We start from the raw sequence: 26,615 nt of genomic DNA, 5'->3' as shown, positions 1-26,615 counted from the left end.
CCGATCAGATAATTAAAAAATGTCGTCGAACGAGTCCGACAAATGCACTCCTATTTCTATATCCTTAAAATATATCTTATAACCCGTCGAAGACACAAAGTTATGTAAAAGTTAATCGAACAGATCCTCGAAAGCATCCCCCAAGTTTGCAACAAAAGCGTTCATTAAATCTAATTGACTCTTCTTTTTTCACTGAACTTCGTTGGGCCACCAACATCCCTTAATATATTAACATTCTCCACGGACGAACAACGTCGATATCCGATATCTACTGCGATTCGATTCCTGCTGGCATCATCCGAAAGACGAACCGGCAGACGTATGGCAATGCATTCGTGCGACATCGCGGCGGATCGCTCGTTAAAACTACTCGTTGGCCGGCCGTTTTACGATTTCGATCAACTATAAAACTTATCTGGCTTTCTATTCCATTGGTATGTATAAAGGCGGATGGACCGACTACTTTCTCGTGCCCGCATTGGATTGTCGTGAAAGCAGGACGCACTTCTTCTTGCGTACGTTCGCGTGTGCAGACGCACGCACACGCACACGGCATCGTCGGTGTTTATTGTGCTTCTCGTTGTATGTATCTTAGACCAGACAACCGCGGTCTGCCACTGAACATATCGTTCATAGATGGGCGCGTATAAGTGTGTTCGCGTGAACGTGGACAACCACGTTACGACAACGGGGGCAAAAAGTAGCCTGAGGGATGAGAAAAAAGGACAGATCAATTTATTGCTCACGATAGCAGACTCCCGGTAGTATCTCCTTCCGTATAATGCTGCCAACTCGTCGGCTCTCCGTGCGTCTTTCTTTCTTTCTATTCTCGCTGTATCGCGTGCGCCCGCTTCGAAAACGATAGCTGGGAGTCTCTTCTTTTCTAGCCGGAAACAAGCCTCTTAATGGGACACGAATTTTCGAGCCTGGCTGTTGTCTGGTGGTTTGTGACGCAGGGATCGTTAACTTCAAGAGCTTCTGCTCTTTCTTTCTATATTTAATGGAGATGGGTAAATGTATATATTAAGAAATAGGGAGTGCAATCTTGAAATCTTCTTTCCCAAGGGCAGAAGTTTTGTGTGGTTTGTGGTTCTGGTGTTTAGAAGAGCGTGGATTGTCCATAAGTGGAAGTTCGTCTTTCTGTAGCGAGTCTAGTATTTTATGTATGTGTTTAAAATATTTAGTCGTGCAAAGTTGATCTCTTCGGTCTCAGTATTTATTTATAGATATTCGAAGCTTTCTTACCGATTTTCCAAATATTTAATTAAATAACATTCGTTCTGTCATGTCAAATGTTTGTAAATCAAAAATCATTTTAACGCAATTTCTCAAAATCCTCCAGTCGCTTTAAATAATAGGACTTACGAAGCTTCTCTCTTATTTCCCTGACAGGAAACATCGTAAACGAGGACGTCGCCGCGAACACTATTTCCCTTCGATCGGGATTACTTCTCTAACGAACGTTTCGATCGACAAACGTGACTTCCCAGCTCCTCGGAATTGACTCATCGGTCCCAGCTCGCGGCTGTGTTTGGACACGAAGTCAGTCTCGAATACATCAACGTCTCGGTACATCCGCTATATTGATTGCGAGAACACAAGATACCTGGCATGAAAGCACGTGCGCGCGCGAGCATGTTCGCCGATGCCAGGGAGGTGGCAGGAGGCGCGGATTCCGCTGTACCATGCAAGCGGAAGCCTACATCGTGATTATCATCATATCTCCGCTAGACATCAAAGACTTATCTTTCTCCCTGTTCGCCTCTCTTTCTCTCCTTCTTCCTTTCCCGTGGCCTTTAACGGGGACCTCGTTCTCTCTCTTGCTCTCTCTTTCGCCTGTCTTTTACCCGGCTATCCGCGTCTCCCTTCCGGGCTACCAGCGTTTCCTCCCTCGCTCGTTCCGTCTTGCTCCTTCTGGTTTGCTTGCCGTGTGCTTCCCTCCTGTGCAGCGCGTGGCTTTGGTGCTTCCGAGAAATGACCATTTGTAAATTACTCCGCCGCCGCCTTTCTTTGACCACGATACTTGCGGTGACGATGGAAACGCCGCCGGAAGCCGCGCATTCTGCCAGGGTGCGCGCCAGTAAATCGTGCCCCGTTCGTACGATATCCCAGTTTGACCAGGCTTTCTTGTATAATAGCGTTGAAAAGTGGCTGACTAGAGGAAGCAACGTGGGAAGAAAAAACCATGAAAAATCACGAAACCAAATGTATAGAGTGCCGGTGTGAATAGCGTTTGCCGCGGTTGATTGTTTCGTAGACAATTGTAGACAGCTCGACAAAGAACACGTGCCGCTTGAAATTAAGAGGAACAGCGGTCATTAACTTCGAACGACGACTATGAAGAGACTGGATTGTTTGGCTAGGCAACGATTTTAGCGCGTTTTCGCGCCGGACGAAACACAGACGGATCCATTGTATCGACGTCTCTGCGTCCTTTGACCGCGTATTCTTAGCCGCTTAGTCCGAAGAATAACATTATAACGGGCGTAGAGAGGGAGGGACAAAGAGAGATATTGGAAGAACGACGGTGGAGGAGGAGGAAAGATGGATCTAGAGGAGACAAACACATGTTGCACACTCGGCCGTCGTTGGGGAAGCTGCTGGCTTCTTTCGTTCTACAACCCTCGGCCTGCCTCTCTGTCCCTCTGCTCCAGTCCAAGACGTCGTGCCTTGTCTCTCCAGAGCCGTGTTTCTCTCTTTACGACTCGTAACGTAAGACTAACAACACAATGGAAGCAACAGCTGCATGATAGATGGCCCCGACCGGACCGACCGATTCCATCCAACGTCCGCTCTTTCTTCGAACGGGGCCCCGACTTCTTTTGCTCCTGCGAACCGGTCGTTATCGTCGTGTTTATTCGCGGAAGCAACGAGGAAGGGAGGCGCTTGCACGATGGAATCCAGCGCGGATCATCCTGGTACCAATGCCGATCGTTTGGTTATCGGTCGAAAAACATGGTACATGTTAAGAAACGAACGTTGGATGCACGTGCATCACTTAGTATGGATATCGATTCTCTGTTTTTGTTCTGATCTATTGTATTTGTCCCTATATTCGTCGAGCCTTATGTTCTGAAGTGGAAAGTGGAATATTCTTTTTGTTCGATGATCTCAGTAAATGGTCTGGTTGCGTTTGAATTAATTTCAAGCGCAGGATGTGTAGTTGAATTTATAGCAAATATGAGACGAGATGTCTATAAACTGATAAAGTAATTAAACTGATAATCTTCAGGTAGATAGAGATATTAGCATGGAATGGAATATAAAAATCCTTGTTCCTGCTTCGCAGTAATCTTCAAGGATGATCTTTTATTTAATCGTAGTAAAAAAAACATAGCAAGCAATATCTTGTCAATTGGTCGCAGGCTTAGTTGTTGCAATGACGATACAGTTTGTTATAATATTTTTTTAGCTTTTTTTTTATAATATTTCTCGAGCTGCACCAAGTGGAAATCTGCTCATCGACTGCGTTTCAGCTTGGACACTCGATCCGGAGGTATCATTAAAGCCAGCGTCTCCTAACCCTTAATCGGGCCAGAGTGATCGAGCGGAAAGACGAACGGAAAGGCGAAGAAGAAGCCAAGGCCGCGGCGTCGGCAAACGAGCTCTCGGCCACGCACCGACGCGCTACCATTGTCATCCATTTGTTCGTACAAATCCCTGGCTATAATCATTTAATGCTCACATTCATCGCGGGCCACGACGACGGCATTGTGCTACCGGCGGTGCATTAGTCTCTTGCACGCATGCGCGCTCGCGTTCACCGGCCAAGGAGCTTAAGGCATTAGGGCGAGCTTCGTGCGAACGTCGCGATTGCCTTCTCCTCTGCTCGCTTCGTTTCACTATTCCTTTTCTTCCATCCTGTTCCTTCAACGCGGCTCGATGCTTCGAAGGCGACTCTTCGAATTCAGAGCGACTCGAAATCCTCGTGACCAATTAATCTCCGCCGCAGGAAATTCCTCGTGTCCATTGTCGCCACTCGTCTCTTTCCTCGCGCGTGGGTGGATGACCGGCTTGAAAAATGGCCGTCCTCGTCCGTTTCTCTACGATTTCTATATTGTTGGGAGAGACACCTTTTTTTCGCTTCGTTGTTTCCAGCGGATACAGACGACCCGAGCGATTTCTAGTCGGTTACGTGTATTTCGAGAGAGGCGGCTGAAGAGCACAATGGTAGCGCGAGGCTCTTAGGCGGCGATTTAACTACGGCTTGGCCACGGATAGCCCGTTCCCGCTGAATGCCGCACGCACACCGAGCGTGCGAGCTGCGCCTCTTTGTGGCACGCTCAAAGAGCACAATGTCCATAGTGCCGGCCCGACAATGGCCCCTACGCGACTGGTTAATATCAAGGTTCTTTGAAGGGTAGTCGGCGGGATCGTGCTCCACTAGCGAAACCCGCGACTAAAGGATTTTGACTTCGACATCGATACTTGCACGTGTCCAGGCGACTTTGTCATTTTATCATAGGTAATGGAATGAAAACGAAAGAGGGATATACGTCACATATGTATATATATATATATATATATATATATATATATATATATATATATCTATGCATGTATGTTCTATCGTAAGAAAATTCGATCGAGAAATTCGATAACTTATATTCCACTTTATAAATTGTTTAAGTAAATAAACCTAAATTAGGAAACAATCGAGTTTTAATTAATAGCTATATGATGAACCTAGTAAACTGTGACTCTATCACTTTTTCTTATTTGCTAATTTCGGATAAAGTCTTATGGTTAAATGACTAATTGGAAAATCTCGAAGATAAAATGATTAAGGAAACACAGTATACATTTTGTGTCACGGAATCTTCACTGAATGCACGAGATATTGATTTCTCCGTTTGAATTATTTTAAGCAGTACTTATATTGGACGTAACTTGGTAATGATGGTCTAGGATCGATTGGTTTAGTCTTAAGATGTATTATTGTTACGTCAGGAGTTCAATTTATTTCTGACTTATCCGCAGCTGCGCTTATTACCTTCTGATGAATTATTCGCATTAAATTTAGTCTGTATCGCCACTACTCGTGGCGTGGATATATTTTCAGGAATAGATAGACCATATATGACAGCGCGCCTCTATAAATTCTCTGTTAAATGTTATTGCCGGTATAAGAATACATTGATGCTTCAATGGATTACTAGATAATAATAAAGTTGTAATCTTTTCACGGTTATGTTGATGAATTATAATCAAGGTATTAAGATTACTTGTCTGTTTCTATAATATAACAACATATATATTGCTTAGAAGTAATCATATTAATTATAGTATTACATGAAGCTGAAGTTGATATAATATAGAACGAAATATATAATTTATAACGCAGAGATCTACTAACGTGAGAATGTTCTGCTGTAATTGATTAAAGAACGTATTTTTAAGAGAAAAGTATATCAAATGCACGATAATGTTTTCCAGTTTCCATTTCTCTATTGAATAGGTAAATTAATGAATAGAAACATATACTCCGATTTTCTTTATTGCATCTGAGAAGCGTAAGTACGCTCATATATCAACACCACACTTAAGATAACGAACTCCATCGCGTCGTATAAGAAAATCACACGACATCCAACAAATTACGACATCTGAACCTTCTCGACGGTAATGTTACGAGGAAGAAAAAGGAAACGGTTCTAGATGTTTCGATTCGAGTCTGAAATCCTTTCTCATCGGCACACCCTTTGATTCTAATTCACTAATCGACATCTCCCATAGCTCTTTAAGTAACTTGCAAACGGCGTATACTTCACTTAACCCGATATCTTATCGAACAAATTAATGGCAATTCGAGCGAAGAATTTACATCAGCCACGTTTCGTATAGACGTTGAAGAATGTAATCATGCAGAAACTCGAGCAACATCAATTATGTAGATGACGTGACATCAATTATAGATACCTCTCGCTCTAAAATCCACGATTTGTTCGATCGCGTAAAGAGAAAAGCACCGCTCGTAGAATCAGTTAACACGTTTTGTACCGTATAATTACCAGATAAAATCTTCAGTGTTTGAAGACAGTAGGCTTAGAAGTGTTGGAATGTGTAGCACGTAGGATTAATAATCGACAATACTGCATTGCGCTGTAATTTCGAGGCATCAATCCATTTCTTTTAAAATATTTTCCGTTTCAAAAATACATTAAAAAATTAAACACGTTAATTGCATAGCTTTTGAAAACCTTCGCCTTTGCTGTCTACCATTGCGCAGAAGATATAAAAAACTTTCGACACACTATTTAACTATATCATGAAGCGCGGTCAAAATGCTCCGTTTTTCGATGAAAAATCACACGGTTTCCTGGAAAAAAACTAAGATGATTGTACGCGATTTGCAAACAAGACCAGAACGTGTATCGAGTGGAATAACTCAAAGGGCGCGGAGAAAACGAGGATGGACGGCGAAGAAGAGAGAAACTGACGAAAGGGAGGGACAGCCGTGCAAGCGGAAAGGGAGATTTTGTTCTCAGGGGAGTAGTCAAAGTAACGTCGCCCTTGTCACGACGATCCGGTAGCATCAAACAAACTGATGCTCTCCGACGTGGCCCGGAGTATTATAGTACACCGAGCATCGTCGATTGCGATCTTAGATAAGGGAAAACAAAGAGGAGACGTTCGATTGATCTTGGATACTGTGTGTCTAGGAGGAAGGTTGTTCCTATTAATATCTGGTGCTTACGTTTCCGCTGCAACCCCGAGGTCGAAGGTCTTGAGCTCGATTAATAGCTACAGCATGGAAAAGCGTTAGTCGCTTGATCTATTATTTGATGACTTTTGAGAAAATTATGCGATTTATGCCGAAAACCTCTAATTGGAATTCTCCGATTTTCTCTTGTTTGTTTGCCTTTTGCGAGAAAAATGGTGATTATTGATGAATTACAATTTTTTAATTTGATAGGTATTATTCTTATTTTAGGATTCAATAGCCATTTGCGAATTGGATATAGCCTTTGTTTTATTTTGATCGTATTGAACATAGATGAGATAAAACGCATCATGATTTTTACGCGTGTAACCTTTAATTGTTTATGGGTTTAGTCATGGCATACATAACACACACTATAAGCGTTAAGTCGTCGAAGATATGCGCTATAATGAGTAAATAGAGACGGCGTTATCGATGTCATCGGATTAATCTTAATTGAACGGGGAACAGACAGTGAACTTATTCATTTTATTTATAATTTTTTGAATAGTATATAGGTATTTATTTGTAGAAATGATATACTATATCATATAATATTATTAGCATTACGAATAGATAATTTATTATGACAAATTAAAAGAACGAATGGTACTTCCTTCCATTGTACATTTGATTGTTCGTTTCAAGTAATATTTTGAAAAAGAAGAAATTAAAGATAAGAGAAGAAACAATTTACTTTTTAAATAAAAAGTAGAACCAAATTCGTTTTTATTGGCCAGTAACTTTACTTAAAAAACCCCGCAGTTAGTTCATAAAACATAATCCACACCCTGAAATACTTCACAGGCCGGCAAATCTCCACGCACAGCGATCAACTTTGATTAAACGCTTACCAATTCTCAACCTACCCACAAATTCTCGTTAAAATTAACGTAATAAACCCGCTTTACGCACACACACAATTTTCTGCCAGAGAACCATAAAATCCCATACTTTAATTATCAAAGTTTTATCGGACTCTGCGTGCGCAGACTGCACGAACTAGCAGAAAAATCTAATCGCGTTTTAATCGAAACCAAAATGAAAAAAACTTACATAAATCGAGGATGCATTATACGTCTAATTAAGACACGATAGCTAGCCGCCAGATTATCTCGTTCAGCAATTTTAACCGCTCAGTTAGTTAACCATATACGCTAAAGGTATAATCACGAAGGTTAAACTACAGGGTGATACAAAAATAATTGCAAATCGGATTTCAAAGTTTTATGGGAAAGACTGTGTAAAAAAAAAAAAAAAAATACAAATACAAGCCAAATCCTCCATAAAATTGTTCTAATACAAATCTTTTTGAGCATCAAGACATAAAATTATACGAATGTTATCGTCATGCATTGTTTTAATATCAATGGATCAAACTTATTTGCTATTAACTGCGTAATGAGCGAAGAAAGTTATTAATTAGAGAAAGTTATAAAGACGAATCAAATTTTCTACTTTTTTTTTCATTTTATTCAAAGCCTGAACACAATACGTTTTCGCGACTAGCAGGGCATAGATACATTCTACTTGCATCGACTATATATGACAATACCTAGTCGATCTGTCTGAATCTCCTCAGATACACATTCTACTTAACTATGTGAATCGTGTTTCACTTATCAAATCGCACTGTCTTATGTAAGACAATTATAATTAACGATACTTCTTTACTTCTTTTCGCCATTCTTGTACATTTCTTTACATTACATTTTTTACATTCTTGTACAAATTTTTGCTTCTTACGAGAGTTAGCTTAAGCAAAGCAAACATAATGAAATGAATATGTTCCTTCCCATTTAAACAGAAACTAGCTAAAAAATGTAACAGATAGATACAACTATGTGCAAGAAGAATTTATCTTGCTGCTTCCATTCCCTTATTAATGCTCATTCGCAGTTGCGAAGCGGATTCGCGTATAACATGCGTGCACAAAACAGTCGCGATCTCTTAACGCGTCAGGTGAAACACGTCCGGATGGCCGGTTATCGTGGCAGTGAGCCGTCGCGCGATATTTCGAGATTTTTTAATTCCTCAAAGACGCGAGGCGCGGGCGAAACGAGGCGGCCGCGCGTGTCTGCGCGCATCCCGCTGGCCTTAAATTTATACGCCGCCACGAAGAAGCTTCCAATTACACGCGAATTTATGTAGACCGGCCGAGTCATTAAGATCGCGAATTACGCACGATCCCGAACTCCTCCCCGCCGCCGGATTACGCGCGGCTTTCTCGCGCGCTTCGACCCGCCGAGATTTTCCGTGAGGTTGAGCGTGTCGTCGACTTCGCGACTTCGCCACCGGATCTTTGCGGTTCGACTGAGCGATAAACTTAATTGGATGTGTGTAATTAATTTGCAAGATCACGTATAATAAAGGTACATGCATCTGTTTTAATCATTTCGATGAATAAACGTTGAGTAGGTAGGGTTATGGTTTTGAACAGATACACTGGCTAACGAAGGAAATAATTCCTGCTACTAACTAGAATCTTAGGAAGGATATACAGAAGGCACAATACATTATTCTTCCAACTACCAATTTACCTAAATTATACCTAAGCGGAACAGGCATTTAATCACTTCAACTCGCGTATTACGACAAAGGAAAAAATTTATGATGCAACCCAAGCTGCGCGCCATCACCTTTATATTCTTTCATAGTCGTTCCGAAATTACTCGACAATGATCACCTTTCCCAACCTGACTACCAGCGATCTGCGTTTAACACTTCCATCTTCATTATCACCTACACGATCGTCATAACCCGGCCAATAAAAACCACCATATATAAACTTCTTTGCCGCGTTCTCGAAACGTCTCGCATTCGTTACAAATTATCACTGTGCAATAACGATCATCGTTCTCAACCAGAGGCCTTTGTCGTCTGGTCTCGACTTCGTGAACCGTATCGATGGAGGAATAAGCGAATGAAAAACCACGAGCAACGACAGCTGAGTTCGACCGCTGTTAACCGGTCGAACGTTGCCACTGCTAGTTCTCGTCCGTTTTAATTGATTCACGTGTTTCGGGGGAATCACCATTAGTGGCTGTCAAACTTTATTCCTGGACAATCTTTATAATTCGCCTTATCGACGGGAAAAGGGAGCGCTGCCCCGTTCGGAATCGTAACCATTCCATTAGCACGCTAACAAAATAAACAGAGCGAGGCAAACCGGTAAATTGTACCTCTGCTTCGATCGTCCAAAGTGCTTCGTACTCGGAGTGCACGTTTCGCTCTCGTCAAGTACTCGCTGCTCTTTCCTACCATCCTCCCCCTCTCCCTCCCATTCTCTCCCTCCCATTCTCTCTCTCTCTCTTCTTCGCTCTTCTTCGTTCCGTTTCACAGTCTTCCTTTCCTTTTCTTTCCCTTTCGCTGTTCCCTCCTTTTTATTCCGCACCGGAGAAGCAGTGCCATCAGAGAGAACTGCGAGAGCAGTATCGAGAGGGAGGTCGGCGACGCGAAGGGGAGGGAGGATGACAGGTTGCCTGTGTCCTACCCGAGGGAGCAGCAATTTATAAATAATTGAGCCGAGTCCGGTAAAAAATGAATTACGCGTCCCTGTACAATATGAGGAGTTGCTTTACAGTAAAACGAGCAGGGGACCCGCGAGACCCGTGGCTCCACCATGTACCCGGTGAACAGGGAACGTGAAGCAAAGATAGAGACAGAGAAGAAGGTGTCGATGGAAAGATAGAGACATAGATAGGGGAGATAAAGAAAGAGGAAGTAACATAAGACGCATCAATTTTGCAATTGGAGAATTTTATGTTCGCGCGGCCTCCATATATTATGGACGAGGAGCCACCGGGTTTCTCGCAACATCCTGTTTCGATCAGCCGCCCACGTAGTGCCGCGATGCCACTGCCCTTTCGATCACTGATTTTCCTAATCCAATCCTCGGTTTGTTTCGCGTGTAAATGTTTCCCGGTTGTTGTAGCTTAGATTCGAGAATAATTACGGCGTAGTTAACGTGTAGTAATTTAATCTCGAATTAATCGATCGATTGTAAGGGTTGCTAACAAATAATGATAGAAGCAATAAAGTAGTTCGTAGATTTTGTATTTCTCGCAAAGGTCAAAAGCTTTTTATACCTCCGTACACAACCCAAGTACACGCTGCCAAATGCACTTTCAAGTGCAAGAGTTTCGAGATTCACGATCCGCCACCGATTTTCCCCCGTCGCGGATAATGAAGTCGTAAGGAGTCAAGACCGACGTAACCGAGCGAGCCGATCGAGTTTGTTGGAACAAAAAGGACCGAGGGAACAAGAGTTTCTTCCTTTCAGCGGCGCAACGACTTTAGAAAGTGGCATTTCGCATTCACCGATGAACCGGTTTATCATAATTGGCCAGGCAGACCGATACGCCCGAGTCATTACGTCGGACATTTTTGCAACGCTGCTGCAACTCGTTTGACACTGCGCCAAACGGTAGCTACGATCGAAAAACAAATTATCTAACGAGTAACGTGCATTCTGCCATGCTAACGATTGTCAACAAGAAAAAAGGACGAGGAATGAACGAAAAGCAAGAATAAAATTCCTAAGCTCTGTGGAAAAATTCGAATCGACGAACGAACAAGCGAAAAGGGAGAGAAACAGAAAAATGGAAAGGAAATCGCGGAGGTGGCGTTCTTGGAAATTAAGAAAACAAATATTGTGGAAGAGAGGACGGATAAAAGGGAGAGTAATACGACGCACTTCAGAAGATAAAGTCGGTAATGCTTTTGGCTTTCACGCAAACATCATTTTAATCCCCGTTTCGGTGAAGGTAGCAGGGAGTAGGCAGAGAAGATGGAGAGGTCGTGAACAGGGCGACCGTCGCGTCGACGCGTTTAAGCCAGACGAAGATAGAGATCGGAGCGAAACGAAGGGACATAGAAAGGGGGTGGAACACGGGACAGGGCAACGGAGATCGACGCACAGGGGTGGCTCGAGTTGAACCGAAGCGAGTAATCAGGGAGACATTATTTTCCCTTTGAGACCCGCCGTATTTTAATACGAAGGAAAACGTATAATCCGCTTGTACAATTTCGAGCCACTGAATTTGCCTGTCTGTCCGTCTCCCAGCCCTGTCTTCTCTGTTTCTTGCTCTGTTCCTCGAATCGGTCGCGTTCGCGATTGCCGTCTTCTCCTCTGTCTCCTTGCATTTCGATGGAAATCGAAGGGTGGCGATATCTTTCTATGGTCCCGCTTTCGAATTCCTCCGAGCAATATCCGCGAAACAAAAGGGTGGCGGCCAACGGAACGATTTAAGAATGAACAGTAAAACGATTTCGCGATCCTTAAGAGGATTCCTCTTTTCTCCGGCTGTTTCTCGTTCTTTCGATCGGAGTACGCGCGAGGACCGGTTTGATGTCCGGCGAAATTCGCTAATGACGCAATTATATCGCTTTCGCGGGAACATTGAACCGTCCTAATTCGCCGCTCGCGGAACCGTTAAAGAATTCTGTCTCCGCTACGAATTCTTATTTTACGTCGTCCCATTATACGCTTCGAGCAAAAACCGACAAAATAAAAGACGAATAAAAGAAATGCTTATAATACCGGTGTCAAGTGCGTGTACGCGTATCAATGTGTGTATACGTATTCGCGTTGGTTAGTGTTCGTGCGCCTATAGTGTCCCCTCGTTCTTTCTCTCCCTGGGTTCGCTCATCGTCCAGAGAATAACATTCGCACTTTACGATTATGCCTGCCTACTTTTTTTGTCAAACAGCCTGGCTGCTCGGTGTCAACGACAGATTCACGATCGGCTCTCGACTCGCACACGGCCGCGAGCCTACCGGGGAGCAGCATTCAACGACCGGCGAGTTCCACATAAATCGAGATCCTTGAATTAAATAGGCAAGCTTTTAGCATCCATAGAATCCCGCCGTTTTAATCCTCGAAACCGAGCCTCTCTAGGTAATCCGTGATTATTTGACGAAGCTAGGCATTGACTGTTGGTGCCACAACACGCGCATGTGCACGCTTGGATGAATAAATTATTGTTTATTGTGCTTCCTGACATACGTGATTTATGCGATTGCGCATTCTGATTAAACTTTAGAGCTGTTGGATTTGTTTACAATTTTTGGATTTATGATCTGTCCAAATAAGTGTTTCGAGGTAAAAATAAGAATGCGAATATTGGAATGATATACGCTACAAATAGAAAGTTTGGAAATAATAGGAATTTCAAAGTAGGTTCTTGAACAGTCATAACTACTTGAATTTCGTTTGATATAATTCACAATAGCTACGTTACAGTTTTCCTGCTGAAGGAAACAGCGTTTCCATTGTCGTATAACTCATTTTTTAATTGGCGATAAATCATCGTTAAACCCACAATTAATTACCAATATCGTATAAATTATCGTGTTATTGAATTAATCCTATTGCGCTTATGATGATTCCAGCAAACGTCTTGTAATGTGAAATTTTGATTTCAAAAGCAAGCGATTAGCAACGCTATTTGGGATGTCATTCCTAACAAATAGTATTCGATTTTCCCTACTTTGCAATAATTACATGTACCACATCTCCTAAGATAGCCTTTTTTATATGACATGTTAATGGTCGTCACATAAAGAAACGTTTTCAGAATCTATCGGCAAAAATCAATGGGCAAATGAATCTGTTTTAACACAATGGCTATAGAACATCTACTGATTGTTAAAGAAAATACGATGAAATGATAAATATTCATAAATTGCAGTAATTTCTTTGCATTTGCCATTTTATTATGACTCTTGTTACGCAATTTTCCTGAAACATAATGCAAATATAATGCTGATTTGCAAAGTATACACGCATTATCAGAAGAGAATTTACAAATCTATTGACAAACACTTATAGTTACGTTTTCGCTAATTATACTGACGTTGTATTTCTATTGTACAGAGTAGTCCACGCAACTTATAACGAGTTTTTCCTCTTTTCTCAACAGTGTTAGGAAAAAATGATGAAAAGGACCACGAAGAGTGCAACAAAGTATATATACATCTAACAGTTGCATTATTTGTTCCTGATGGAAAATATCTAAAGTAACAAGATAATATCAAGATATATTTGAACTAATATCCCAAATAATATAATTTGAAGACTTCTTTATACACTTACAATTTTGAACTCCACTGAAAGAAAGTAGCAGAGCACTCATTTTCACATTTGTACAGCAAATGCAAAAATTTCCCAAGAATTTCTCACAAAAACATCGCACCAAAAATTACACCCATATCTCACACTGCACTTGCCACGGTGAAACATTGATAAACGAACATCTGTACGCTTCAACGTCACGCATACCAAGGCATATGCACGAATCAACTCTCAATAAGATATTCAACCACAATGGGCTACGAGGTACCAAAGGAATTTCGTGGCGAAGCATGAGCGCGCTGCCAGCGGCGTTTCCCCTGCGTCAAAAGTGTCAAGAAAAATAGAATCATCCAAAAATAACCCTTCGAAACGATATTTTCAACGAAAGATGAAATACGTGGCTACATCGACCAAGTATAATAGCAGAAGCCAGCCTCTCTGTTCTTTCTTTCTCTCTCGATCCTCGTATTTTATCCGATATTTTTGAAATACCGTTCGCGACGACCGTACGGTGACCGGATGTCGTAATGACGTACCGACAAAAGCGCGCTCCCTTTCTCTCCCGTTCCTTTCTTCTTCGTCCACGTTTCTTTCTCGATCCTCAATTTTCTCGATGCCGCCGCGCATCGAGAGAGTTCGTCGCTCGCGCTTTATTTACGACTGCATTCCGCGCGCGGATTCCGTTACGGGATCCCCTGATTAGCGATGGGATCAAGTGTATCGCAAGTACCTTCGAATTTTAGTAGGATATTTGAAACATTTCGCTAGTGCTTCGAAAAGAAATACGTAAATAAACAAGTTGTACTTGTAAATAGATTGAAACGTTTGATTAAGTAAAATTCCCAATTGTATTTCTAATAATTCAAGTAGAATTTTAATTAGAATTGCTATATCATTCAAATATTACATATAGCGATATAACTTTCAAATTTCCATCGGCTCCCAAAAATTAAAGTTGAACGCGAAATTCATTGTTCCTAAGGAAGTTGATTTTCAAAGGTTAACTTCGTATCAAACTTACGATATTACAATGACTGCGGCAAATTCGAAATCACTCTATCATTCCTCAGAAAACCATAAAACAGGGAGCAAAGTGTTAAACAGAGGATTACGCACCTGTTCCCCTTTTCCAATGCGAAAGCGCCGTAATATTCAAAGAGATCCGCGAATCGAAAAGAATTACGAGCGGCGGGCGCGGTAAAAAATAACCAAAGGCTTTTGTCACAATTTTCACGGCGTCGTCGGATCCCCGACGCCAATTCCTCGCCATTTGCTCCGAATTTAACTCCTCGTCTCTTCAACCTACTCTTTCGCTCATTGCCTGGCGTGATTCCTTCTAAAGAAATCGATGGAACGCGGCTCGGACAACGGGAACCAGTAACCGGTCGCGGAACATCGTTCGATTGTTTGCGCAAAGATAAGATTAAGGGTACGAACTTTTCCCACCGTCGAAAATCGCTAAACCGTTCCACGTTCTCGCGGCGCGTTTTATCGCTAACGATACGCGGTTTATTGACAGGCGAGCGCGAAGGCGAGGATCGCAGCTTATCCGCGCGTTATTTGCTCGCGCTGTCCCGTTGGTAGCGTAACGTGTCAATATCTTTACGAATACAACGACGTTCGATTCGAAACGATAGCCCCGTGCAAACTGTTCCTTCGCTTTGCGTTACATCACCATTCCTCCACTTCCGGTAGGTGGGGCAGCGTACGATCGAATTGAAAGGATAAACAGTGTAGCTTCTTGTTTCTCTTCGGTAACACATCGTACAATATTCTTCGAAGCAAACAAAGTAGAGGCGCTAATAGAGTCACGAGTTTGACGATAGTTTTTCTCGGTTTTTGGGAATCGTCGATTACGTGTGTCAGAGATGCGTTCGCGGATTTCTTCATGGCCGCGCTATCTGCTTTTAGATAATACTCGTTCTTTACGTTTCGATCGTAGAAAGGGACGTGCGATTTCAATAGGACTCCTCTTTGGAAATAGTGATGTAATGTTTAGATTCTTCTTTTTTTTTTTTCGATTCCGATCGGTCGATATCGATTGTGGAGGGAAATACCGAGGCGCGATGAGTTGTATGTGCGTGTAATTGGATCTTGGAATTTGAAGGTGGTTGTACAATTATCTCGCAGATGTTTGCTTTCATTTTGCGGACACATAATCCACCGGTAAAGTTCGCGGAGATTAGGAGCTCGGGTAAATATTGGGAACTTGTCATGGAATCGAAGGACGTTCGGTCAAATTGTAATGTCGAGTCTTTTTGTGGTGAAAGTTTAATACAGTTTGTGCACACGAGTTTTCTTCAGACAGTTATAGATGTCTGAAAGATTTCAATGCCTCTTTAATAATTGTTATTTTTTAATTAACCGTGCAATGAAATCGTTTCTTAAGAGTTTCTTTAAATTAATTATGTAATACAATTGAAAACAACACAAATGCAATAAAGCGCAACAAAACACAACAAACATCGAACAAGCTCGGACAAGAGAACAAGAAAGATGAAGTCAACGAAACATTACATATTAAAATAAAGGAAGCATAAATAAATTGCAAAAATCAAAGAAACGTACCAAGAACCGAGTATCGAGAAATTCCATTAAAGTAGAAGAACGCAGTTTAACATTGAACGAGGGAACAAAATCACATTATTCGCAGCCACGCTTCAGACAGACACGAGTCACCGGTTCGGAGAACGCGTAAATCGTGGCCGTAGCTGAGATAATTCTCCCCTAACGGGCGAATCTTGCGGGCTTCGCGAACAGGCGTAATTCGATTCCCTTTACGCAATTTTGTCGAATCGTGGTTTCGCATTCGCGAAGCTCGCGACGCAACGGGTGTTCCGCGCGAGAGGGCGATCGGTCCACTAACCAAGACTCGACGCAGACAAACAAGACAACACTGTTACGATTTCACAGCGTAGACGCTGGACGATTCAGCGAATCTATATTTTCTACGACAATACGCGTTTTATCATTAGCAATATGAATCATGACGATGTCGCATCGCGTCTAGAACTGATTATCTATTAAACGCGCTAGCAAATGATAATAAACATTTGTTGAGTATTTGCGCTACGCATATGTAGTTGGAGAAAGCGAAAGTGATCGCAGATATTCGTCGCTGATTCAACTAATAAAAAAATTGATCGAACGTGTACGAAATCAATGAACAATAAATTTTCTTTGGTATATTAATATTACTCTAAACGTTCCCAAACGCCCACAATCCTTCGCAATTTTTTTTTATTCGTTTACACATCGCGTCTTCACCGAAGCAAATTTATATTAGCGAACATTCGCGAATATTTCGCACGACTAATAAATGGAGCTCAGACGTAAGATCGATTTTAGATCGACGAAAATCCACTCGATTCGAGCCAGGCATTCGAAATCTTTCTGGAATCAGAGACCGAGATCGGCTAACTTCGTACGATCTCGAAGCGCTTGTAAATTGATCGCGGCTCGCGTCCCGACTGAAAGCGATCTGCTCGTTAAGTACCGCAGCAGCCTCCTCGGAGAGACGAGGCTGGAAAGCAATCCGGCGTGGATCGAGATCGAGATCGAGAAAATAACGATAAAACGTGACGCGGTCGCAATTAATGGCGGAAAAGGTATCCGAGAGCTACGGCCGCGATCCAGAGCCCTCTTCGCCGCGATCGACGACGTCCCAACTGAACGTTTGCGACACGATGCAACACGCTCAGACATCGATTCGAGCGATCGAATGGACTACGTACCCGATGAGATCCATACGGACGATGCGTTCGCCGATCGGCGAAAGGTGCGCAGCAAGCGTTCTCTTTAACTTCTATGCGTCTTCTTTGGTGTACACATAGAATACGCAAACACGAATGCACTCGTACACGCGTATGGTATGTATCGTCACGTGGATGCGTGTTTCTTGTTTATAAAGTACACGTAAAACACAAGATCTTGAAACGGATAAAGACTGCGTTCATTAATACGTATATTGTTGCAATTGTAACTACGATGATAACAGAAAGATAGCGAGTGATTTTTCGCCGTAATCGACGAATCAGGTCCACTTTTCGCGGTGTCACCCCGTATATCGCATGGGAAAATAAATCTTGTGGACACTCACCGGGAGGGAGACTGGACACTGGACGCTGTCACCGGACACGGGTTGCAGCGACTGCAACAGATCGCGTGCGTGAAAGAGAGGACGGCTATCAATGGCTGCATTATACAATACCAGTGAACTGGTGTACACGGAATATGGTGTGCGTGCGCGTGCGTGTGAGAGCGCAGTACGCTGCGCGCGTACGCGACGACGGCGCGAGTATGTAAACGTAGACGCGCGAACCGGGTCCACCGAACCAACCGAACCAACCACCGAACGAAACAAACGAAAGGAACGAAGCAAGTACTGTCAGGTATTCCCGCGAAGAGGATCTGTCTCGTGCGTAGTACTGTCCCATACGCTTGGGAGTACAGCGAGCGCGCCAACGAAAACGTTGAGACGACGAAACGAGACGAGAGGTGCATGCCTGTGCTCCACCCTGTTTCTCGGGTTTACTTTTCGACGAGCATTTTGCCGATTAGATATCGACTCTTTTGCAAACACACTGCGCTGCACTGTGGGATTATTCTAAAAGTAGGATTTCCTATAAGCGTTAAACGTACATACATACGCATCTACATATATAGACATTTTCAGTTGGACACAGTGTTACACACAGAAATGACATATCGCTACAAGATGTTTGTATAGTAGAATTTTATTTATAAGAATCTTTAGAGAGAGTTTAAAATAATTTCTATAATTGTCGCAGTTCGTATAATAGGAGAATATAATAGGATTCGTTCACATAATAGAAGCTCGCGTTCAGATAAGTAGTTTCAAACGGTAGCAGTTAGACGCTAAGTAAGGTTTCGTTCCGGTAAATGAAATTCATACAAACGAAATTGTACTGTGCTCCGATGTATCAAAGAAGCACATTTCTAAACGATCTGCGACTGTCACGCTTGCATCAATACGTATTCTACGTTTATAGAAAATCTCACTCGAACGTCTCTTCGTTCCTTGTCGTCATCTTCAGCGGTCTCCTTTCATTCTCTGTATTATCTCTTTTTAACCGACTTTACAGTGATCTTTGTCGCTCAGGTTGCTCGTGGTACTCGCAAGAGAATTCTTTCTGTATCTATCCCGCTCTCTTTCATTTCCACCTGATTCCACCGGTCGCTCTCCGTCTACGTTTTTACCTTTCCTTCTGTCCCCTTGTCTCGATCCCTGTCCTCTCCCCCCTCCCGGCGTCGTTCCGCAGCTCGACCGGACTGACCTGTTCACGTGTGCACCACAGCCGCAATAACTATATCCAGCCGCGCTTTTTTGTCAGCCCGTTCTTACGTACGCTCGGAAATGAATTGAGTTATTGTAAAATCGTGTCCGGCCGGCTGTAATTGTCCGCGCGTGCCCCGCCATGTTCGTACGCGGCCGCAAGCGACCTCGTCCATTTTTCACAGCGGTTCACCTTTTGCCAGTGTAGACATAGAGCGAGCATATCAAGTCGAAAAATCACCACACAGTTCGCCATCCGAACTTCCGCTTAAAATGGATTTGTAATATGAATAGTTACGAATAGGATCGAGCTAGATCAAACGCGTGATGCCGTTCCGCGTTGTCGCGGAAACGCGACCACGACTCGAGAAATAGTACAAGCATAAGATAAAAAATGGAAATAAAAATGTGTAAAATCTCGATTTGTCAGAATAGGCGGAGCTATCCACTCGAATATTTAATTATCGATTTTGTAAAAGAACGAATGATTTAACGGAGGATTTTTTAGTGGACAGCTTCGATCGAAGGGAATTTTTCCACTCCAAGTTACAAAGAATCCTGATTCATTCGGTTTATCGCGATACGACGGCATTTACACGGATCGAGGGACGCGTTCGCGCCTTTTCAAGGTGAATAGAGAGCTCGGCGCCTCGACGCAGGCCCATCCTGAATGAACAAGCGCAATAAGCAGGTGCTGGTACTCGACTCACCGGCTTCGAATCTCCTTCCAGCTGATCGGCTTTATGGCCGTGACGACCCCATCCACCGTCGAACAATTACGGCGAACATCAGGAAGCACACCGTTCTGCGGGCAGAAGAAAATCGTTTTATTAGTAATCCGTGATAGACGGTTTAACGTTATGGTTGGACGGAACGATTCGTGAATTTGTAAAGAAGAATCTAGGTGTGTACCTATACAATGTGTTTCTATACGGGTTGTTGAATGTCTTGAACACGAAGAACGGAATATGAAAAGAAAGTTTGTCACACTATGTTACGAAAAGAAATATAATTCTAATATAATAGTGTTTAAACACAGAAATAATTTAGTAAATTCCAAAATTTGGTTTCTCAGTTTGCTTTGTCATTTATTCATTCTCCCCTATTTCTAATCATTTTACGAATATAGTTTGTTTCAGTGAGTCACCGTGTATAATATCAAGTGATAGATACGCAGGTTTATCGCTCGAAACTGATTGTTATAATTGTTGCAAAATTAAGATGTTTTTCGTAGGCTGTAGACTATATATACACCTTCTTGCTATGATATCTTGAAAGCTGATAAGGGTTATCAAAGCGAGTACATATTTTGCGGTGGATCAGACATGTTTGAGTAGAAACGGGATTTTGCTTGGCGTAAATCGTAGTACGCTCATTCATAGTTGTTTTTAATCAAGTATCGTTACGTAAAGAAGTATTAACGCCATATTAGTATAGATAGTTTTATAAATAGATTAAGATCATAACCATCCCTTTCACTTTCATAAATAAGTATTTAGAACAAAATTTGTCGTCTCTCTTACTTCGTACGATACGACGAAAATTGTAAGGGAACATCCATCAAATTTCTATAGCGCATCAACATCACTAACACTTCTTCTGCATCAAACGTATCTCATGCTTAACCGCTCTAAAAAGTTCGAATCCAAAAGAATCCACTCCCTGCAAACTTACTCGGTAAAAAACGAAAGAAACAAACCTCGCCAAACGTTTCACAAATTAAAGGTTCCAAGCCTCGCCATCGTCTCCAATAAAAAGAAAAGAAACCGTTACTAACGTGTCCCCGTAGGACTCCATTATCCAACCTTCCGATAATTGATAACGCAGCGACACAGCGACGAACGCGTAGGATTTGCATGGAGGTCGGTGGAGTCTTGGCCCGCGGTCGCGACCGACAGATACGAAGGATCCTGTGCGAAGACAAAGGACGATGATTCAGAGGTAGTAGGAGAGAAGTACCTGGTAGATGACACGAGATTCCACCGAAGGTGGGCACTACGTCACTGTCTTTTTCTTCTGCTCATCCTGTGCTGGTCTGGAGCGCGCGCGCGACCGACTATCGGACGCCGCGAGGTGGTTTTCGACTCGAAATCTCGGCATTCCTCCCGCCGTGAGGAATCCAACGATGTTAAATGAACCGTCCCGAGGAAATATAATGTCCGCTAAACATTCTTCTCCGTTTCCGTAATTTACGGCCGACCGAAATCTCCCGAATCGCTCGACGAGACTGATCGCCCCGACGAAAGTGCCCGCTGACGAGAATGGGAACTCGATGCCCCGACAGCAGGTGCTTCTCTCTAACTTGTGTCACACTGCCGGGGGATTCCTTCTTTTCTTCCCTCTTTTGTTAAGAAACGAACTAGGCGGGATGAAACGGATGGTAATGGGTGAATGCTGATTCTTTGTCGAGATGCGGACGAGGTTGTTTTTTGGGGAGAGACTTTTTGAAAAAACAGCCGAAGGAGATGCAGAAAGTATTTGTATACGCTGTTCATTTCTTTTGGTATTTAGATACACTGGTTAGAGAAAGAGAGAGAGAGAGAGAGAGACAAGGCTACTTCTGATAGTGTAAATATATCTACTTCGAATCTGATTACCCGCAATCGCTGTAAGAAAGAGAAATTTAATTGTATTTAATTGTATGTTAACAAAATATTTGATTCAAGTCTAGAAGGTAGTAGGACAAGAGAGAGATATCGAATACAAAATGCTGATTGATTTCATTAATTTCTATGAGCGATTTTGAAACAGTACTTCGTGAGTAAAATTTAATTGAAACAATCGGCCAAGAGATTCGTTCATCACTGAAACGCTCCATATCTTGCAAGATTCACCGTACATCGAATTTCACGGAAACTTTCCAATGAAATACGAGGCGCATTAACCACGTCCCGACTACGACGTTCCTAACTGAGCGTTCCCATGTTCCCGTGCGACCACTACAACGATCTGGCAGTGGCGATTCGCTCTATTAAAAGAGCGACCGATCAATTCGCAGTCGAGGCGACCGGGGTACCTGTGGCACGTGGGCGTTCCTGGCTAGCAGGGAGCCGTAAAGTCGTTAAGTAGCCACTTCGGACTTGGAAATAAGGAGATGATGGATCATTAGCCTTGGGGATCCTTCTGTAACTTCTGCCTAGTCAGCGAGCACCGCATACCTGCGATTTGTAGAAAAACAAACAGCCCAAGTGGCGGAGCATTGGTCTCGCGTTAAAAGGCCTGTTTTACTATCGAAAATGCTTGTACGTTTTGCACGATACATAGTTTGTAACGTATAATCGTCTATTAAATTTGAGCTTGTTCCGTCAAATAAATTCCAGCGTTCATATCTTTTAAGCTACAACAGTACAACGCTCTATACCTTAGGATACAAATATGAATGATATGCATATGTATGTAGTCGATTTGTACTCGTTATTTAAGATACCTGTCACTTTAATTTAAATCTGACGCTGTTCGTATTAAACACTACTACGAATTACGTATATTTATTAATACACTACATTTCCCTTCCTTATGTTTGAACTCGAACTCGCCAGTATTTCAGCACACGATTAAGACATCCGATTAAAGCGCGTCGATGCAACACAACCTGCAACAGGAACATCGCATCGGACCGCGGACAATTCTCGTTGCATCTTTGGAATGCAGTCAGTACAACCACGTTAATAGGGCAGTCGATATATCGATGATCATAGAAGCGCGACACCTGGCGGTAGTAAGAGGCGGTCATAAAGGCGCTAAATGGCCACTTTCGACCGGCGAAGAAAGTGATGTTGGAACATTAGTTCCGTTCGAAGTAACAGAGAAAGGGGGATAGAGTTCGGGAGCGAGCTGTATACCGCGGCCGAACAGAAAAATACGTAAACTCGGCTTGTATTACGCGCAAATCGTCGGACATGGGAGTCGGTTGCGCTGGGTCGCCGACAGAAGCTCACGGCAGTAATGGTAGTTGGAGGCACGATTGCGAATGCACCGACGATAATGCACCGCCTTCTCGTTTCTTCTTCTCCGCGTATTGCTCGAGAACCGTACGGCGAATCTTATTTCCTGATAAATGTAACGTTCGCGCCATTACCAGCAGGAAGAATCATATTTTCTGAGCATATTTCACGGAGGCCGCGGCTTTTTTGGTGCACAGCAATCGCGCGTTTATTGGCCGTCCGGCGCGGTGCAACAAGAAGGAAGTTGTAATTCCCGGATAACGCCTAGCGTAATGGCGCATCAAAATCAGACGGCTACCTCTTTCTTTCTCTTCTTTTCATCATCCACACCACGCGAAAGGAACGTTCTTTGCCATTTAGGTCTTCCAGAAACACCGGGTCACCTCGAGTTTTCGCTATTGCATTAATATGCTAATAACGCGTGGGTGTTCTTAAGAAATAAGGAAGCGTGCGACCAGCAACCTACCCAGCCATTTTTGGATCTGGTCAAACGTAATAGACCAGTGTTTCGCTGTTTCTTGTTTCTTCTCGATGGAGTCGCAGGAAATTTCTAGCCTCGTGTCTCGCGAACATTTTTTCTCCTCCCTTGTTTTCTCTTTGCTTTTCGTCAGCAACAAACGTTATCAGTCGAAACGGTCGTTACCGGTGTCCAGATGGCCGGGATAACGCAACCGCGAACGCTTAGACAAAGCGCCATTATTTACGGGCAAACAGATTGGCTTGCTAACCCAGGAATTTAGGTGTGCTCCGATTTCTAGACCGCGCGAAGAACACACGCAGCAATTTATAGCATCATTGTTACTCCTATTGTAGTTCCTGAGCGTGGGCGAAACGCACCGGTGACATTACACTTCGCGAAATCTTGCTATGAACAGTACCTTGCTGCGAACAGTACCTTCTAGTAGAACCATATGCATCACAGGTTGATGTCCCAGAAACAGCCTTGTTTCCAGTTTGAAACATTCGCCGAAGTCTTGTAACAAAGCTCCTTTAGTTGGCCTATCGTTCGGAATTTCATTGGATAAATTAAGAATGTTCGAGAGAGTCGATACGAAATATATGGATCGTATAGAATCGGATGTATCGTTTGTTTGAAAGAAATAGAAATGTGTGGACGTGAAAGGACATTGTATAGCTGTATATTGGAGAATAAATTTCAATCTAAAAGCAGGATGTTGGAAACACAATAAGTTTCTTGGCGCTCCTAGATAACACGGTAATAAAATTGTTGCGACTCTTGTACACAATGCAGAAGTTTCATAGCGGAATCAGGGACGTGGATTCCCATTACTTGTACTACTTTTCCATGGAACCCTTCCATTTCTTTCACCACAAACCTACCATAAAAGCAAATCGTCCTCGTCAATATCAAGAACTTCTTAGTTCCAAAAAGGTTCCACGAAACAAAAGCTCCGAATCCTCTTCACAAACTCCATCAAACCACCGAGTCTCGAAAACGACCGTCTGAACGAACGTCTACGAGAGTAGCGATCCATGCAATTGGTCCGCAGAACGAGCGGCACGCTGAGTGGCGCGGCGGCGGTAGCGGCGGCAGCAGACGAACAGCTGATTAAAGAATGTATTTGCTCGGGCTGAGAAAAGGAGTAGCGGTTCGAAGATTCAGGAACAATCGGTCGAGAGGAAGCGAATCGGGACCGGAGCGAGGCAGGCGATCGGTCAGGTAGGAGCCCGGTAGGCGAGCTGTTTGCCGGTTGGAAGGCGAGTCCGAGCCGCTGGAAGGATGCTGGAGAGGCCGAGTGGTGGCGGCACGGCCGGTGTGGTCAGGTGGTTCGCAAGGACGCGGCAGGCCGTTCACCCGTTCACCCGTTCCACTCCCCTCCCCCTCCTTCCACTGATCCTGCTTCCCTCTGTCCTCTCTTTTTCTCGTCGGATCTCTCTCCCTCGCGTCCGAATCACGCGGCCCTCTTACCTCTTCCAGGCGACTTCGTTCGTCTCTCACAAGCTCTTGTGACTCTCTTCTGCTGGCTCTCCCTGGCTACCCCTTCCCTCTCCTTCACCTGTTTCTTCCACGCTTTCTCTCTCCTACCGTTCTTCGTGTAGTGTTTCTCTCTTTGTTCATCCACATCCACAGTGTTTCATTGGGCGGCTGTCTCCCTGTCTTCTAGATCCGAGCACGGCACCAGCACCGACTTAACTAAGTAAGTTACACCGGTATTTGTACTTACTTTGCCTCGAATCGACGCGCTGCACTCGTGCTCGTGTTAACACGATAATTGGCCTGTTACGCCGCGCGGAAAAAGCGCGCTCGCATCTTTTTTCTGTCGATAACGCCTATGTCTCGATCGTGGGACCGTAGAGTTTGGATAGCCTCTTCTTAGTTGAGATATTTGCGATTTGCAGGCGTGTTTACAGGTTCTACCATGGTAAAGAGGAAGAGAATTGGAGCTTTGGGAATCAAGCGATCGATGGTCATTGAGATTTGAAAGCAAACAAATATCGTTCCACAACATTAAATCAAAGTATTACATAAATAAATCCCATGAATAAATCCCAATAAAATAAAAATCCCGTTGGAACTATCACTAACTCCGTCACACCACAAACCAGACAAGATGCAAATGATCGAGGCACTTTCCCATTTCCACATCTAAATCCATCCCTACCCCACAAACAGCGAATGACACAACTAACATTCTACGAAAGTAGATCAAAATCAAAGGGGGACACCGAAGAACCTTCCCCATCAAGGAATCATGAACTGCTCGGTGTGATGAAACATTTCCTCTAGACAGTGATTGCTTTACGTGTCGCTAATAAATACTCTCTGTTTATGTGTCTCCTGACTGAATTCAGATATTTGCTATCAGAACTGGTTTCACATGGCAATTTCAGTCGGATCGTAAACGTCAGAAACGTTAACCGAAATCCACATCAATCGTCGAATAGGTGAACGATAACGACCCGCGAGACTTTTCGCACGATCTACGACTATTCGTTTGCATTAACGCTTCCTCAGCCTTCCCGCTGGCCTCTCAGCAATATATCGCGACTGGACGATCACCGTAATTCGCAGGCAATCCTTGCACGGGTCATATTTCAGGCCTCGGCAAAAGGCCGCGCGCGATGCCTTTTTTTCAGTGTTACGGTCCCTGATGAATATTATCCAAGCTACGGTACTCGTTCGACTAACCGTTTCTACGGTGGGGATTAGTGCCAATGATTCGGATGATTAGTTTATTGTCAATGATTGTGTACGTCGAAACTATCGAACGATCGATCGGTATTATTAGCGTCGGTGTTATTATTATATGTACCGTTAGGTATCGAATGTTGCTTTAGAGAGTTCACGTGTGAAACTGAGAAAGTGCTTTATTTAATAAAAATTATGAAATACAAAGTATTTTATAACGAGAGAATCAAAGTATATTGCATCAATCGATGATAGAAGAGATGTTAAATATGAAACGGTTAATATTTCGAAAGTTCTTAGAAAAGGCCTTTTTAGAAAAGTTGTATCCGCATGATTGATAATTTGAGAATTGAAATACTTGTACCTTTATTATAGCGTCTCATTGATTAGTGGTTTCTTTCGGGTACATTTAGATGTATGGTACTTTTTATTCAGCATTATTCATC

At 43.1% G+C, this 26,615-nt stretch overlaps 1 protein-coding gene across 4 annotated transcripts in view; it reads right to left on the bottom strand.

Annotated features, from left to right (window-relative positions):
* LOC117230969 (transcription factor SOX-6) overlaps positions 1 to 26,615 on the bottom strand; it is a 324,156-nt gene that overhangs the window by 124,703 nt on the left and 172,838 nt on the right. For 3 of the 4 annotated variants that reach the window (XM_033489084.1, XM_033489001.1, XM_033489336.1), the window contains exon 2: positions 19,785 to 19,879. In XM_033489084.1, the coding sequence (XP_033344975.1) occupies positions 19,785 to 19,879 (95 nt within the window). Of the gene's footprint in view, positions 1 to 17,512; positions 18,172 to 19,784; positions 19,880 to 26,615 lie in introns of those variants that run through there. The other variant, XM_033489249.1, reaches the window with a different exon arrangement.

Source organism: Bombus vosnesenskii, unplaced genomic scaffold (genome assembly GCF_011952255.1).
Source record: "Bombus vosnesenskii isolate JDL3184/JDL3185 unplaced genomic scaffold, Bvos_JDL3184-5_v1.1 scf7180000013262, whole genome shotgun sequence".
Lineage (NCBI taxonomy): Eukaryota > Metazoa > Arthropoda > Insecta > Hymenoptera > Apidae > Bombus > Bombus vosnesenskii.
This window is presented reverse-complemented; position numbering and strand designations above follow the sequence as displayed.